Source organism: Remersonia thermophila, chromosome 6 (genome assembly GCF_042764415.1).
Source record: "Remersonia thermophila strain ATCC 22073 chromosome 6, whole genome shotgun sequence".
Taxonomy (NCBI): domain Eukaryota; kingdom Fungi; phylum Ascomycota; class Sordariomycetes; order Sordariales; family Chaetomiaceae; genus Remersonia; species Remersonia thermophila.
In genome coordinates, this window is record NC_092222.1 from 2346235 (window position 1) to 2362854 (window position 16620).

Here is a 16620-nt window from a genome sequence, read left to right on the forward strand (position 1 = left end):
GGGCTTGGCCGAGCTCAGAGTTCCATGCAGGCGGATCATTGACGGACCGCCGGTTTCTTCCCAGTCATTCGAGAAAATGTTTAAGAGCCGAGCCCGAGTCACGGCGTTTTGCTGCAAGCTCACGACTAATGCCAAGCCCGCCAAGACCCGGCTTGGTTCGCGGGGTGGCCCCACTCTGGCATTCGGTACGTACCGACGTAACTTTCCCGTCATCGCGAAAACGGGTTCCATCCGTACAGTACGCTAGTTCACGTTCGTTACCGTGCGTGCATGCGTGCGGCAGCTGCTTTTGTGTTCTGCCATCAACAACCGCCATCAACACGACAAGCTCCATCCATCCACCGCCACTCCCGCGCTCCCACCCGCGCCCACGCTTCCCGTCTTGCGCGCAACCTCCCCCCCTCCCCGGCCAATCCATCGTCAGACACGCGCGCAAGGCCGACCGCCACCATGGACTACGACCCGATGATAATGGACGACGCCGAGGCGTTAGGCCCGGTCGTCAAAATTTCCCAAGTACGTCCCGTTCAACGGCTGCTCGGACGAGAGCTGGTCGGCCTGCCTGCTCTCGAGCTCTGATTGCGTGTGCTTCCGCTCGTCGCCCGGCTCCAAGCGGGGATCTTGCGACCTTGCCTCATCTAACGCGACCGTCTTCTCCGGCCACCAGGCAGACTCCGTGCGCGTCAAGTGGGAGCTCTCCAACACCGACATGTCCTTCGCCAACTCTCTCCGCCGCGTCATGCTCGCCGAGATCCCCACGATAGCCATCGACCTGGTCGAGATCGAAGAGAACAGCACCGTCCTCGCCGACGAGTTCATCGCCCACCGCCTGGGCCTCCTCCCGCTCAACGCCGAGGGCGTCGAGTCGCTCCTCTACTCGCGCGACTGCGACTGCGACGGCTGCTGCGAGCACTGCAGCGTCCGCCTGACCCTGCACGCCAAGTGCACGGGCGACGAGAACATGCACGTCTTTGCCCGCGACCTGGTCCCCACGGGCGACCGCATCAACCAGGTCCTCGGCACCCCGGTCATCACCGACTCCGAGGGGCTAGGTCCGTTGATCCTCAAGCTGCGCCCGGGCCAGGAGATCAAGCTCGAGTGCATCGCAAAGAAGGGCATCGCCAAGGAGCACGCGAAATGGGCCCCCTCGGCCGCCATTGGCTTCGAGTACGACCCGCATAACAAGCTTCATCACCTGGACCTCTGGTACGAGTCGGATCCCAAGGCCGAATGGTAAGCAACCCCCCTCTCCGCAGCCCACCCACCCCCCGCGCCATCCGCTCGCCTAACCTGCCTCGGCGCTCCAGGCCCCCGAGCGAGTACGCCGCCTGGGAAGAACCCCCGCAAGAAGGCGAGCCCTTCGACTACGACGCCGTCCCGAACCGGTTCTACTTCAACGTCGAAACCGCCGGCCCCCTGCCGCCGGACGTCATCATCAGCGAAGGCATCAAGGTCCTCCAGCAGAAGCTCGCCGGGCTGATCCACGAGCTGGCCGACGAGGGCGGCGACGGGGGCGTGAACGGAGGCGGCTACAACGGCGGCGGGCCGCGCAGCCCCGAGTACGGCGCCGGCGCCGGCGTGGATGGGTTCAACGGCGGCGGGGTACACAACACCCTTTGGCGGCGCCGCCGCCGGGAATCAGAGCGCGTGGGGTGGCGCCGGGGGGGCGACGGCATATGGGACGACGCCGTACGGGGCGGGGAGCAGTTGGTCGTGAGAGGGACACTAGCCAGGAGGGGAGGGGGCTTGTTGACGACATGACAAGACAAGGCTGGCAGATGGGAGGCTGGGTGGCAGGCCGCTCGGCTCTCGCTACGCAGCTCAGGTCTTTTGACGCTCCCCGGTTGCTGCGGTCGTGGCTGGGCGGTCTATTTTTCTTTTTCTTGCTTGCCGTCGCCCAGATGCTATCTCCCACCATGGCACTAATCTACTGCCGCCATCACGAGCCGGCATCGTAAGCAGCCGTTTGAGACATCGGGATAGCTTGGTTGGGTTCGCTTAGAATGAGGAAGCGGGGCGGTTGCAAGTTTCGAGGGGGGGGACGGGAAGTGCTATAGTAGTAGGCGAGGAGGGAAAGCCATGGGCGCTGGAGTTGGTCTCGCCACAGGAGCGTGCATGCATGAAGCTGGGATTTGATATTTCTCCTTTGCGAGAGAAAAGGGAAAAATCTATCCTGCATGTTTCCGAATGGACCAAAAAAACATCCGGGTATGGACAGACGGGTTACGAAAGAAAGACGGTGTAGTACCTAGATTTACAACCCAAACAATACACAATGATGGGTTGATACGCGGAGAGCCGGCCTTCTCTCCCCCCCTGCGCTGCCCATCCTTTGCAAAATGCATCGACAAATGCAGCCTCCCCTCCCCTCCTTATATGTTTCCCAGATAAACGCCTCGCCCGCAAAAAGCAGATGCCTGACCCGAAGCCGAATATGTCGGTAGCCGCTCCCAGATTGCTCTGCTCTCTGCCCCGTCTATCAACCCCAAGGGTACTCTCCTACTGAACGTCCAGTACCAAAACAAGGATGTTGACAAGCTGTGGTGGTATATACTTATAGTTGTAAGATCCCTTGCCGCCGAGTGGGTATCCATCGTGGAGGTTGCCCGTTCGTTCTATGGCATCCCGGCCTGTTTCATTCCGGGTCTGGTATGCCGTTGATTTTACGGTAGACCTTGCGGTGAGATTCTAAGAAGAGGAAGATGCAGATGGTTTGTCTGCCGCCAAAGGGTTAGTTGGAGATCTCGTTTTTCCACGGCAGGGGGAGAGAAGAGAAGAGAAAAAAAAAGAGGGGGAGAAAAAACGTACGGTCCTAGCCTCAAGAAGCTCGGCACCCATCCCTTGAACATCCACTTCTTCCCCTCCTTCGCGTACACCTCTCTCAACACGCCAAGCACGCCCTGGTTGCCCGACGACGACATGACCCTCGTCTTGATGACGTCGATGGGGTTCGTCACGGTGGCGGCAACCACGCCCGCGAGGAAGCTCGCGGCGAAGTGCGTCACCATGTTGTCGTGCAGCGGCGTCAGCTGCAGCAGGGTGCGCTTAAACACGTCGTAGCTCGCCAGCTGCGACGCCGTCATGGCGATGGCGCGGCCGCTGTTGGGGCCGACGCCGCGGAACAGGCTCGCCGGCCCTTCCTCGCGCACCATGCGCGCCAGGCCGTCCAGGGCGTGGGCGTAGTTGCGCCGCTGCGCGGGGGGGAGGGACGCGTCGTGCTGCATGCGCACGTTGATCACGTCGGCGGCGTTGCCGGCGACGCCGCCCACGAGCCCCGAGACCGAGGCCATGAGGATGAGCACGCCCATCGAGGGGGCCTGGGGCTTGCCGGTGGCCGGGTCGATGTGGCGCGGGGCGAAGCGGGACTTGAGCTCCTCGTAGATGCCGAACCGGGTGGTGGAGTAGGTGATCTGGCGCAGGAGGGAGGCCGAGAGACCGCTGTACAGGCCGCGGAGACCGTTGTGCTTGACCACGTGAACGAAGGTGCCGGTCATGGTCTTGGGCATGTCACCGGTGCGGGTTTGGAGACGGACCTAGAGAAGGAGAAGAGGGGGTCGTTTGTCAATGTCCACGGCCGTAAGAGGTCGGAGGAGGGGTTGGAGGGGTGTGGTGAGGGGAGGGGGCATGGGTCCATGTTGACATAGACAAGGAGCGAAAGGGGGGAGGTTGCGAACCTTGACTGGACGTAGCGACGGCGGTTAGTCAGGGTCAGGAGGAGGAAAAAGACTACATGGAGGAAAAGAGGGGGCGACATACCGAGGTCGAGAGGATGCGTCACGCAAGCAGCCATGCTGCTGGCGCTACCGCCGAACCAGAAGGGGTAGTGTATTTGCTTCTGGGCGGTCGGAGTCGCAGCTTGGGTCTTGTCGGTCTGCTGTGTCCTCGCGGCCGAGGTGGCCGGCGAGGAGGCCGCAGCAGCGGCGACGGGCACAGACGTCTGGGAGGCCTGCATTGTTCGGTGCAGGGGAAAACGTGTGGAGGATCGATCAATGCATCCCGTAGTCGGGGGTCGAGGAATTAAGGCTTCCCAAGCGAGCGGCTCACCATCACAGCCTGGTGATGGTGTTGTAGAGGGGTGGGAGGAGCCTTGTCCAGCGGTGTATGTCCTATACAAGTTACGTCCAATGTTTGCTTACTCTGCACGGACACACAAGCCCGGAAAATAAATGCAGGTTCCCGGCCTTGGAGGAGTCCCTGGGCCGGGCGGGAGTCGGGGGGGCCAGTGGCCGAGGCGCCGACAAGCGGCGTCCATGTAATTTTTGGTCTTGGCATGGGTTAGGACGGACCCTCTCGACGTCACCCTCGCGGTTATCGGCCGGGTTTATCGCGAGGGTCCAGCGATATCGGGCCTCGAGCGGGCTGTTATCTGCCGTTGCACGGCGCGAAGTGGAGGTACGTACCTACTTGCCGCAAAGTCGGCATGTCCAACTAAGATCCGGGTCGGTTCAGACTTTCCGCTGCCGCTGGACAGTATCCGCACCAAATCAAGACACAGGGAGGAACCCGGGCTCTTTTTTTTTTGTCGACCCATCCGATCCACAAGTATCTACACAGTACTGCGTACAACAAGCCCATGGGCGGGCCATCCAAGGACCAAAACAGAGCATGCCTTTGAAAGAGTCGAGCAGGACCTGAGGCAGGCTGCAAGAACATTACTATACTATACTGTGTAGAAACTGCAAGGTGGCTATCAATCGATCGTGTGCCAGCCGAGCGAACCCCCTCCCCCTTTCCCCCTCCTCCCTCCCCCCCTCGGTATCTCCCCTTGCCTGTAGGTACTATGTACGCAGTACATACATAGTACTATACTGTAGTACGTATCATTCATACAATGCCCCTGTTGTGACTTGGAGACGGGAAGAAGGGAGAGCCCCCATCTGGTGCGTTCGCCTCCAGAAAAAAAGTTGGGTGGGGCATTCCGACTGCAGCCGGCCCAGCTCCACGAACTTTTTGAGCATTCGAGTCACACACATGATCCGACCACACCACATAACTGCCCGAGCTTCTCCGCCCCCCTCTCTCTCCAGTCCACTTTTCCATTTTCACCACACAGTCCGGTTTCCCTAGCAGCCGTCGCCATGTCCAAGGGTCGCGTTTGTCTGTAAGTCCCGCCGTGCATCGTGGTTGTCGTTGGAGCATGGTGGGTAAAGCAATGACTAACATGGTTTGCGCACAGCGCCTACTCGGGAGGTATGACTCTTCCCGCTGCCCGCGAGCCCACGATCTGCCACCGGGGAGCTGCTCGACGGGAGGCTTGGACCGAGCTGCCAGCGCTGCTTCGGTCCTCGTGAAGCTCCCCTCCCCTCCCCGCAGGGCGCAACAACCATCCAACCGGAGCTAACTCGGCGCCCAACAGGTCTCGACACCTCCACGATTCTGAAATGGCTCATTCTCGAGGTGAGGAGCGCTCGCCTGCCGCGCCGTTCTCCGCTTCCCGGCCGCTGACACGCAAGCAGGGCTACACCGTCGTCTGCTTCCTCGCCAACGTCGGCCAGGAGGAGGACTGGGCCGAGGTTGAGAAGAAGGCCCTGGCCCTCGGCGCCGAGCGCATGGTCATCGAGGACCTCCAGCGCGAGTTCGTCGAGGAGATTGTCTTCCGCGCCATCCAGTGCAACGCCATCTACGAGGACCGCTACCTGCTGGGCACCTCGCTGGCCCGCCCCATCATCGCCCGCGCCCAGGTGCGCGTCGCCCAGCAGTACAACTGCGACTACCTCAGCCACGGCTGCACCGGCAAGGGCAACGACCAGGTCCGCTTCGAGCTGGCCTTCAAGGCCTGCAACCCCTCCATGAAGGTCATCGCCCCCTGGAGGTTGCCCGAGTTCATCCAAAAGTTCCAGTACGTCGTGCCCCGGATGCCGAAAGGAACCCGCGCTGACCTCGCCCGCCAGGGGCCGTGCCGACCTCCTCAAGTTCGCCGCCGAGAACAACATTCCCGTCTCGTCGACCCCCAAGGCTCCCTGGAGCATGGACGACAACCTCGTCCACTGCTCGTACGAGGCCGGCGTCCTCGAGGACCCTGACCACACCCCGCCCAAGGAGCTCTGGACCCGCACCGTCGACCCGACCGACGCCCCGGACAAGCCGTACAACTTCACCATCCACTTCGAGAAGGGCATCCCCGTCAAGGTCGTGACCCCCGACGGCGAGGAGACCGACTCGGTCGCTCTCTTCAAGCTCCTCAACAAGATCGGCCACGACAACGGCGTCGGCCGTGTCGACATCGTCGAGAACCGCTTCATCGGTCTCAAGAGCCGTGGCTGCTACGACACCCCGGGCCTGACCATTGCGTAAGTCATGAGCGCGGCTCCGCTCCGAGATGCAAGGGGAAAAAAACACGCAAACATGCTAACCGTCGATCAGCCGCCTCGCCCACCTTGACCTGGAGGGTCTGGTCATGGACTCCAAGGTGCGCAAGCTGCGCGACCAGTTCGTCACCATCGAGTGGTCGCACTGCCTGTACAACGGCATGTACTTTACTCCTGAGCGCGAGTTCCTCGAGAACTCCATCCTCTTCTCGCAGAAGAACGTCACCGGCGAGGTGCGCATGTCGGTGTATAAGGGTGCTGCCTACGTCCTGGGCCGCAAGTCGGACGCCAGCAACCTGTACTCGCAGGAGGATGCCTCCATGGACTCGCTCAGCACCTTCTCGCCCGTCGATACCACCGGCTTCATTGCTATCCAGGCCATTCGTCTGGAGAAGTATGGTCTGCAGAAGATCAAGGATGGCGAGCCGCTTAGCAAGTAAACGGGGAGGGCAGGATAGAGAAAAAAAAATGTCACTACTGGGTTTCCGGGTTCAAGGATATCTCTGCTTGGTTCATGCTCTGCAGAAGTGCCTTCAAATCTTGGTGAATGTGAAACTTGCATACTGGTATTGTATAGTAATTACGGAGTCCATCTGGTTGAGACAATATCACTACTGCGTACTGCGTACACAGTACGTGATGCCCTGGCTGGCTCGTTGAGAACCCTTTGGGCCAGGGGAATTGGCCAATCATGGAGCCCCGTCCGTGATCTGCATGACCCCACTTCCCTGTCGAACGGGCCCCACCAAGATTTTGAACGGCCGATGGACCTGATGTTCCCGGTCTCGCAAGCTCCGAGCTCCCCGAGTTCCATCCTCTCCGCAAGCTCATCCCGTCTCAGCCTCAACATGGCCGGACCACGGTGCGTAGCGAGCGCCCTCCGGCTGCGGGCCGCCGGTCGGTCGGGCCTGGCGCTGCTCTTGCAGCAGAGAAGCCCCGGCTCTGCCTCGCCGGCGCGGCGTTGGCAGGCGGCCTATTCGTCAGGTTAGCCCTTTGAGACATGCACCGCATGCACATGCAAACGCCGGCTGACATGGAGGCTGCCACACCACGGCCCCGACGGCAAACAAAGGCCGCCCGAAGACGGTCGAGATCAACGGCAAGACGTACCCGACCGACCCGTGGTTCAACGTCCCGTCCAGCGTGCTCTCCTTGACCTCCCGCAAGCTGCACCTCCAAAAAGACCACCCCGTGTCCATCACGCGCAAGATCATCGAGTCTGTCTTCCCCGCCTCCACCTACCGCTACTACAACACCTTCGATCCGGTCGTCTCAACCTACGAAAACTTTGACTCGCTCGGCTTCCCCCCGGACCACCCGGGCCGCGCCCGCACCGACACCTACTACATCAACGAGTCCACGCTGCTGCGCACCCACACCTCGGCCCACGAGGCCGAGCTCTTCCGCAGCAACCCCACCGGCGGCTACCTCATCAGCGCCGACGTCTACCGCCGCGACGAGATCGACCGCAGCCACTACCCCGTCTTCCACCAGATGGAAGGCGCCCGCTACTGGGACCGCAGCAAGGTGCCCCACGGCGACCTCGCGGCCGCCGTGCTCGAGGACCTCGGCCGTCTCCCCCGGCACGACATGACGGTCCAGGACCCCAGCCCGCCCTTCCACGCGGAGCGGAACCCCCTCCAGCCCCACCACGGCCCGGCGGAGGCGGAGGCGGTCGGCGCGCACCTGAAGCGGTCGCTGGAGCTGATGGTGCACGAGATCTTCACGCGCGCCCGCAAGGCGGCGGTGCTGGCCGAGGGCGCCGCGCCGCAGGACAAGCCCCTCGAGGTGCGCTGGGTCGAGGCCTACTTCCCCTTCACGTCCCCCTCGTGGGAGCTCGAGGTCCACTACCAGGGCGACTGGCTCGAGATCCTGGGGTGCGGCGTGTCGCAGCAGAGCCTGCACATCCACGCCGGCAAGCCCGACCAGGTCGGGTGGGCGTTCGGCATCGGCCTCGAGCGGGTGGCCATGCTGCTGTTCCAGATCCCCGACATCCGCCTGTTTTGGTCGCAGGACGAGCGGTTCCTGAGCCAGTTCCGCGGCGTCGAGGACCACCTGGACAGGCTGCGGCCGTTTGAGCCCTTTAGCAAGCACCCGCCCTGCTACAAGGACGTGTCGTTTTGGCTGGGCTCGTCGAGCGCGGCCGGGGGCGGCCTCGGGGGCGCCGCGGACTGGCACGACAACGACCTCATGGAGGTGGTGCGGGACGCCGCGGGGGACTGCGTCGAGGACGTGCAGCTGGTGGACCGGTTCACGCACCCCAAGACGGGGAGGAAGAGCCTGTGCTACCGCATCAACTACCGGAGCCTCGAGAGGACCCTGACGAACGCCGAGACCAATGAGATGCACCAGAGGGTGGTGGACGGGCTGGTGAAGAGGTTTGGGGTGGAGATTCGGTAGCGATTTCTTACACCGAAAACGGGCATTCAAAGACAAACGCCGTATTCCCCCGTGTTTTGGGGGAAAGGGAGGGGGGGGGGGGGGGGGGCAGCGGCATCAATAGGTAACGGCCCGATAAGGGAAAGGGGGAAAAAGCGAGAGGGTGATGATAAGAGAAGGAGGCGGAGCAGGAAAAATCCGCATGCGAGGGTCTTGTCCTCCGGCAAAGGCCGATCCGAGTGACCGAATCTATGTCACCCACCACGTTGATGCTCAGCCACGTCCGCTGATACGCGAAGTTGAGAGGAGGGGAAGGAGGAGGAAACCACGGACTGACCTGACTTGAACCTGTGTCCTGTTCCGATTTCATCTCGCATCGTGATTCCAGGCCGAAATAGGCACACAGGCCATGCGGTCTCAAAGATGTCCAAGAAACGGGAGGAGGGGTTGTACTAGGGGTGCTAGCAACGTTGTGCACACATCTTCCAACGCTGCCAGGAGCTAGCAGGCGGATCGAACGGAGCCTATGCACTACCTACCTAGATGGAGGAGGCACGGATCGGAGCTGCGTTCGGTATACAAGGGCGATATCACAAGCACGCTCTTCCGCGTCATCATTTTCCTCCGTCGTGTGTCGCCTCGGCCAGGCCATCCGCCCCAGATGCGTTTCCTCGCCGGGTGGGCTGTGCAAACCTGCAGGGTAGAGAGAGGGGGGGTTGATGAAGCCATGGGGGCTCCGGCGTCTTGCATATAGTACCATCATGCCCATGACGGAAACGGAGGTCCAGAAGGGGTGGTTTTGTTGGGATCGAGCTGCAGGGTGCTGCTGCTTGTTGTTGTTGTTGGCGTGCGGTACCTACTATAGGTAGGATCGGAGGGGAGCTCTGGGCGGGAACGGAGCTCTCGTGCTGCTGGCGGCTTACCCACACCTCACGCAGCTCGAATGTATAGCAGGATGGTTCTACGTCCCCCCCCCCCCCCCGGTTTTGATTTGTTCTCCGTCAACCTTTTTACCAATCGTCCATTGCATGCCGCGGTGGTTGCGGTGGCGGAGCAACAGCTTGCTACCCAACCAGGGCAGCAACCAGTACCTGGGGCAGCCTCCTGGTTTCCCATGTTCTGCCGGCTTACCAGAGCCTCGGACTCGCTCGACAAGGCTGTATGACTACTGCATAGCCATCCGTCGACGTCAGGTGGAGGGTCGCGGTGTCTTTTCCCAGGCAGAGGAAGCGGTTGCGTACGTCTCGTTGCTCGCCGGTGGGCAGACCTACCGTATCAATCAACGTCCAGGTCCAGGAGGCATGTTCAAGAAACGGGGCTTCGGTGTTGTGTTGAGCCTCAATTCGCGGAGAGTGGCAGCCATAATAATAACGCGATGCCATGTCCACAAATCAGCAACCGGAGGAGCTGTTTCCCCCCTTAAGGCTATTGCAGCCTGATGCATGCATGTATGCATTATGCAGTTCGCTGCCCGCAAGTCACGGTCACCTCGAGAAAGGCGGGCGAATGTAGGTCCCATACGGCGTACGGTGTATGCAGGACATAAGCCCCGCATCGAATCACGATCGTGGAGAAGAGTGAATATGCCCATTTCCGATGAAGTTCTGGTCCCAAAGTGTTCATTGGTCGATCTCTCGGTCTCGCTTTGCGCAACCTGTCCTCAGCGAGACCAGAGATCGTTTGTCGTCTTGGAGTCAGACCCGAGGCTCATGCGCCGCCGTCTGGGGTCGAAGGGCGAGGCGAACAGTCACGTCGCGCCGCGTTGCGCGGCCCTGGGCTGGCCGCGCCAGCCGAGCCCGAACGTGACGACATCGAAGGCTTTGCCAGTCGTTTTCCCACGCGCGTCGAGGCCTGGCAGCCAGCTCTCCTCTCGCAACGACGACTGACCGCCAAGCCCCGATGTTGAAGGCGGGTGACTCCACAACCACCGGCTGCCTCCCCCCGCTGGACGGGGGCATCCTGATCATTCTACTGTTGACTAGTCGGGACCCCAGGACGACCCTTTTCGGGAACGCATCCCGGCCTGGCCAACTCCGGTGTACTGTGTACTGTGTAGAATCTCCACCCGACCTGACCGCATGGCCCATCATGGAGATGACGGTGATGGTTGGCATATGCCAGGTTGCCTATAGCGTATCATGTTCCCGCATGCCACGGCGCTGGTCTCCACGCGGGACGCGGAACCCTCGGGGAGGCCAGAGGGCCGGGTCCATTCACACACCATTCGTCTGCGCCACGGCGGGACACCCGCTACGTACAGGGAAGCGATCTGCCACGGGGCGCGTACGCGGGGGATGAACCTGGATGCTTGGTGCGAGAAACAATGATTTTTTTTTTCTTTGTTGTCTGCCCTGAAGCGTGTGCAGGTGAGGGAGGGAAATAAGATGGGGGAGGAGGGCGCAATCGCTGGTCATGGACTCCTCCCGCCTGTGTCCAGAGATGCGCTGTTGAAACCCCCATGCTCCTGGAGGTCCGTGGGTGCAATTCTGCCTTTGGGTTCCAGTGCTCGATCGCCTGCTGCTGCTGCTGCTGCTGCGGCTGCTTGGCGATGCTAGGATGCGAGATTGCGCGGGCGTCCCAAGCGTTTGTCCTCTAGCTACTGCACTAGTCACTGTCACTGACTACACGCGTGAGACAAAGACGGAGAGAGCAGTCCCGGCGGCCAGGTTCCGGGTGGGTGAGGCTGTGCAGGCATTTCGCAACAACCGCTGGATGTGGATGGGCCGGGGCCCGCGACTTTGTGACGTGTGGTTGTGAAGAACACTGACAAAACAAAGACCGGGGGAAAAGTGGGAGCCAAGCTGAGCCGAGTCCGTTCTGGTAGATTTCCCCCTTCGCGGTCCACTTTTTTATGGGCCCACCTGACGCCCCCGACTCGGCTGTTTCCAGCGGCTTCCAGTCTTCTCAATCCAGGCGTTTCGTTGGACTGGCTGCGGAGCGCCGGCCATCGCCCTGGGCTTCGTGGCAACGAGCGCTAATACGACTTCCATTCTCTCTCCCGCCCGCCTTGCAGTTTGAGAGCACCCAAGCGAACCATAGTACCACCTACGGTACGCTACCACGCTGCGCAATCGGGCAGGTCGCCATCCCCGCTATCAAACCGACCTCGTCAGAATCGGATCGAGACGCAAACGGGGCAGGAGAAGTGTGGCAAACGCCGGGGGCCGTGGGAAACTTGCACATGCAGGCCCTGTTGCCATCGAAGCCACATTGAATCGGGTTGAGCGAGGCCTCTTGAGTCTCGTCTGGGATCGAGATCCATACGCTAGGTTCCGTGGGGCTGCTCAGCCTCTCAAGGGGGCGTTTCTGAAGGTCCCGTCGCCGTACCCCCTTGGCCGGGCGGTGACCTCCCTCGGACGCCAGGGGGGTGTCTGGATGGGGCATCCAAGGCGCGGATTGGCGGAGCCCGTTGGTTGAACCCCGCCACACCGAACCTACCACGTCCCCGTCGGCCTTTGTTCTCACTTGCAACTTCAAATACTCGCGACGCCCGCGCTTCTGCCTTCGCTTTGCACAAACGTCCAACAACAAGCCCTCCCAACAAGGAAATCCTCCATCCTCCTTGACCACCTCCTCCAACGGCCCGGCTCCGTGGGTGAGATTCCCGTTTCATACAAAGACAGGATCGATCTTTGGAACTTTTTGCAACCAGCCAGCCACCTCGCTCCCTTCTTCCTTGTACCCTTCCCGTCACCATGGAGCAATTACCGCAGAGCGACCTGCCCTTCCGCGCCGCCGAGCAGGCTCAGTCGCCGCAGATGCCGTCATCCCCCGAGCTGACGCCTGCCCTTACGCGGTCCTCGACGGTCGGCAGCGTGCGGTCGCGGCGGTCCAACCTCAGCCTGGACCTGTCCAACCTCCCGCCGGTTCTCAAGCCCACGCCGCCCTGCAACACCCTGCTCTTCACGAACCTGCAGAACCGCGACATCTTCGCCGCCGATAACCTGCAGCGGATCCGCGACCTGATCGAGCGCACCGCCCGCATCCACGCCTTCTCGCCGCTCAAGTCCTTCGCCCGCATCGTGATTTCCTTCTACTCGACCGAGGACGCCGTGGTCGTCCGCCGCGTGTGGGACGGCGAGTCCATCCTCGGCGACCGCTGCCGCGTCTACTTTGGCCAGCCCACCAACACCACCGCTCAGCAAAACAACCAGCTCGCCCTGCCCGACGCCGGCCGGCTCTTCTTCATCTCCCCGCCCCCGAGCCCGCCGGCCGGCTGGCAGCAGCGGCTCGAGGACGAGCCCAACAAGATGGTGCACGCTGAGGACCTGGCCGAGGCCTTGGCCAAGCTGCGCCACGAGCAGGACCCCAACGGCCCGGACCACATGGCGCCGTCGCCCATCTCGCCCGCGTCGAGCACGGCCGCCCCGCGCCGCAGCCGCAGCTCCACTCTGGTGTTCCAGCCGGCCAAGGAGAACGGCGCCAGCCCGGACCTTCCGTGTGTCATTATCGACGACATGACGGACGAGCCCGAGCCGATGAGCCCGTTCCCGGCGCCCGCGCCGACCAAGATGCCCATCCTGCACACGTCGCGGCCGCCTATCGAGCTGATGCATGATGCGTGATGAAGGGGGAGAAGGGAGGGGTTGGTGTTGGGGTTTTGTTGTTTGAGATTTATCATTTTCTTCACATCATTCCGGACACGGGCTGGCGGGTTCAGGACGTTTTGGCGTTGGGAGCTCGGCATCTGGAAGCCATTTGGGCTGTTTCTGTGCGCGTATGGGGGCCATGGTTGGGCTGATTTCTGGGGGCAAAGGGGAAAATCGTTTGGCATGTTTGTTGTTGCATCTTCCAACCCGCGGAAGGCGGAGCCGGATACCACCACCGAACCAAGGTAGTGAGGTTCAGATAGCTTCACTAATAACGTTTCTTGAAGTTCCACCACCATGGCGCCGCCCTGTTCCCATCCATGCATGCCGCGACCGTGCTTTGAAACGCTTCCCGCCTTAGCTTTGTTTTTCTTCTTCGCAAGTCTACCTCTAAAAATCTACATGCTCTACGCAGTAGTAGTAATCGTCCTGTGTTTCGGGGTTCGCTTGGGATGGACCTCCCGGCGAGGGTGCCATCCGATCCCCCCGACCAACGTTTCACCAACCCCCGTCACCTCGGCACCAACTGCCTCAACGACCTGCGACACGGACGGTTCGCAAACCCAGCCACCCACGGCAGACAGATCAAGCGTTTCAACCCATCGAGGAGCCTGCCGATCTGGATCGACGTTTGACAGAATGGGCCGGTCCTCACAGCTTCTGCGAGAGCGAGCGCAACGGGGCCCATTACGCCAAGTGCTCTGGGGGGGTGCGCAACTCGAGGATGAGCGATAGCGACGTACCCACGCTCCAAGGGAAGCTTTTGCCGCGTGGAGGGCAACGCCGATGCTCCTGCGACGGATCTGGAGCATGAGCCGCTGGTCTATTCTAGTATGGTACATACCTCTCCTCCCCAGGGTGCCTCGGCGTCGTTCGCGGTTGGCCTCCCTGCGAGAAGTGCTCGGCGTGCCGCTGTTCTGTCATGTGTCGCACGAGTGCACGAGTTCCGTGCTCAAACGACGGGGAGTACTTGGAGGGTGCCCTGGGATATGACAGAATGCGAAGATGCGTCCCTGGATTGCAATGTTCGAATCCGTCCGAGGTGGTGGGAGGCTCGTCTCAGGCGCAACGATGGTCCACATCATGGCATAGGTAGTTACACAGTACGCAGTCGAGGGTGCGCGTGAAATTACGGTATTCTAGTAACAAATTACACAGTACTTGTACAGCGTACATCCATACACGGTAATGCCGTCGGGGCCCGCCGCCCTCAAGTGGGCCCGCCGCCGCGTGGAGCATCGGGTGGGTCTCCCGTTACGGCACCGCATGGAAAGAGATCCAACGCAACGGACGGGGGAGCCAAGGGCCCGCCCAAAATTTCTTTTCCACGACACCTTCAGCAACCAGCCCAAACCCATCCACCCCGCGATTTCCACCATGGCCTGCTCCTGTCGGACGGCGGCACTTCGAATCTTTGTGCAAAACATTGCTCGGATCCAAGTTCCGGCCAGCGCCGCGCCCTCGCTGCCCCGCAGCCTTTCAGCGCAAGCCCAACCGATCTACAAGCCAAGGACGACGACGCCATGTCTGCCCTCGTCGCGGACGCTGCACACATCCTGTGCCAGGAACAGCGCAGCCGGAGAGGCCGCATCCGCCTCTGCTGAAAGCGGCGCCGAGGGGGCCGCAAAGCAAGAAGACGGAGGCTCAAAGCCGACGGCTCGGCAACCAAAGAAGGACGAGCCGAACGACGACAAGGAACGAAAGATGCGGCGGCCCAAATCGGAGGAGGAGGAGGAGTACGACAACAACGACGACAACGACGGCGGCGGCGGCAGCGGCAGCGGCCAGTGGTTCGAACGCACCAAACAAACCAAGAAGGAACCCTGGATGATCCAAAAAGAAGCCCTCAAGAAGAAATTCCCCGAAGGCTGGAACCCGCGCAAGCGCCTCTCGCCGGACGCCATCGTGGGCATCCGGCTGCTTCACAAGCAGTTTCCGGACGAGTACACGACCGAGGTGCTGGCGCACAAGTTTGAGATGTCGCCCGAGGCGATCCGCCGCATCCTGCGGTCCAAATGGACGCCGACCCCGGAGGAGGAGGAGGACCGCCAGCGGCGCTGGTTCGAACGGGGCAAGAAGGTGTGGTCGCAGTGGGCGGCGCTCGGCAAGAAGCCGCCGCGCAAGTGGCGCGCCGAGGGCATCGTTCGCGACCCCGTCTGGAACCAGCCGCGGGGCCCCACGCACAAGGACAAGGATAAACGGGCGGAGGCGCAGAGAAGGCTAGCCAAGGCGATGAAGGATATGCTGATGCGATGAGAGGCGCCACCCAGGGCGACGTCAACCTCTCGGGGCCGTGGATCGTCGAGGGGGAGGGTGGCGCCCGTGGATGTTTTCTTGTGTACTGTGTATTACCGGGTGGGGATGAGCAGCCAGCTATTTTCGTGACCGTGTACCTGGTTGGGCATGTGCTGCTATAGCACCCGGCATGGCTGCGGCATGTACGAACAGAGTAAACAATTGGAATCTCGTCATCAAAATGTTCGGTCCGGGCTGAGACACTCATGGCAGGGCCAGGGCTCGCGGGGTTTGCGATGTGGCCCAAGCGTTTCCGCGCCCGGAGGCTCCAGCGGCTCGGCACCCAAGGAACAAAAAGCCATGAAAACGTCATCTCGCAAGGTGATGGCCGGCCGTTCAATGTAACTGTGCGGCTACGGCGTCAACAGATGGCCAGGGATGCCAGGCTTGCACCGCGGCCCATGCATCCATGCATCCATGCATCCGGATATCCATCAGGTGCTGAAGGCGAAAGGTACTATACATAGTTACTGCGTACGCAGTACGCCGTAAGCAAGCATGCCCAAAGCCTGCATCGTCCATGGCGGCGCATCGTGCATGCCGTCCCGGCCATGTGGAATTCTCGAGGACCAACAAAACAAACCACGGCAACCGCCCTGGCGCGCGCTTCATCACACCGTCTCCCGCTGGAGCCGGTTCGCTGGCTCAGCGGAGGCCCGCCTTCTGATTGGCCCGCCCGGATGCGGCGGGCTGCCGAAGCGCCCAACCCGGTTTAGCCCCTCATCAAGGCCGGAAGCCCAAGCTGACCCCTGCTGCCCTGCCACCACTTCTGTTTCTGTCGGGGTTGCGGTTCAAGGTTCCCCCCTCCCACCGCCGACCATCATGCAGGGTTGTTGTTTTTTGTTTCTTTTCCTTTCTTCCCCCTCCAGATCGTGAGGCTCTCGGCGACCTCAAAGCCGTTGAGCAGCGTCCCTCCTACTATACACACGGCCTGGCCTTCTTTCCGCGCCTGTGCATCTCTGCGTTGGCCCAATTGACCGTCTGGTCAACTGCGCTTCTTTCATGTCACTGTAAGTACCGAACCAACACACCACCTGAAGCTCGCCATC

The 16620-nt window shown here is 61.5% G+C and overlaps 6 protein-coding genes across 6 annotated transcripts; 5 read left to right on the forward strand and 1 right to left on the reverse strand.

Moving 5' to 3' along the window:
* Window positions 1-450: 450 nt before the first annotated feature.
* VTJ83DRAFT_6822 (uncharacterized protein) lies at window positions 451-1761 on the forward strand (the record flags this gene model as incomplete). Its single annotated transcript, XM_071013576.1, has 3 exons — window positions 451-516; window positions 668-1233; window positions 1308-1761. 3 exons carry the CDS (start codon window positions 451-453, stop codon window positions 1759-1761), a joined length of 1086 nt encoding a protein of 361 aa, XP_070864449.1.
* Window positions 1762-2635: 874 nt separating this feature from the next.
* VTJ83DRAFT_6823 (uncharacterized protein) lies at window positions 2636-3506 on the reverse strand (the record flags this gene model as incomplete). The annotated part of the gene is made up of 2 exons (XM_071013577.1): window positions 2636-2717; window positions 2809-3506. 2 exons carry the CDS (start codon window positions 3504-3506, stop codon window positions 2636-2638), a joined length of 780 nt encoding a protein of 259 aa, XP_070864450.1.
* Window positions 3507-5078: 1572 nt separating this feature from the next.
* VTJ83DRAFT_6824 (uncharacterized protein) lies at window positions 5079-6748 on the forward strand (the record flags this gene model as incomplete). The annotated part of the gene is made up of 6 exons (XM_071013578.1): window positions 5079-5101; window positions 5177-5190; window positions 5357-5397; window positions 5457-5839; window positions 5892-6290; window positions 6364-6748. The coding sequence occupies 6 exons, from the start codon at window positions 5079-5081 to the stop codon at window positions 6746-6748; spliced, it is 1245 nt and encodes a 414-aa protein (XP_070864451.1).
* A 408-nt stretch (window positions 6749-7156) lies between these two features.
* On the forward strand, window positions 7157-8708 carry VTJ83DRAFT_6825 (uncharacterized protein; the record flags this gene model as incomplete). The annotated part of the gene is made up of 2 exons (XM_071013579.1): window positions 7157-7292; window positions 7381-8708. 2 exons carry the CDS (start codon window positions 7157-7159, stop codon window positions 8706-8708), a joined length of 1464 nt encoding a protein of 487 aa, XP_070864452.1.
* Window positions 8709-12382: 3674 nt separating this feature from the next.
* Window positions 12383-13252, forward strand: VTJ83DRAFT_6826 (uncharacterized protein; the record flags this gene model as incomplete). Its single annotated transcript, XM_071013580.1, has 1 exon — window positions 12383-13252. The coding sequence occupies one exon, from the start codon at window positions 12383-12385 to the stop codon at window positions 13250-13252; it is 870 nt and encodes a 289-aa protein (XP_070864453.1).
* A 1401-nt stretch (window positions 13253-14653) lies between these two features.
* On the forward strand, window positions 14654-15532 carry VTJ83DRAFT_6827 (uncharacterized protein; the record flags this gene model as incomplete). The annotated part of the gene is made up of 1 exon (XM_071013581.1): window positions 14654-15532. One exon carries the CDS (start codon window positions 14654-14656, stop codon window positions 15530-15532), a length of 879 nt encoding a protein of 292 aa, XP_070864454.1.
* Window positions 15533-16620: the final 1088 nt, after the last annotated feature.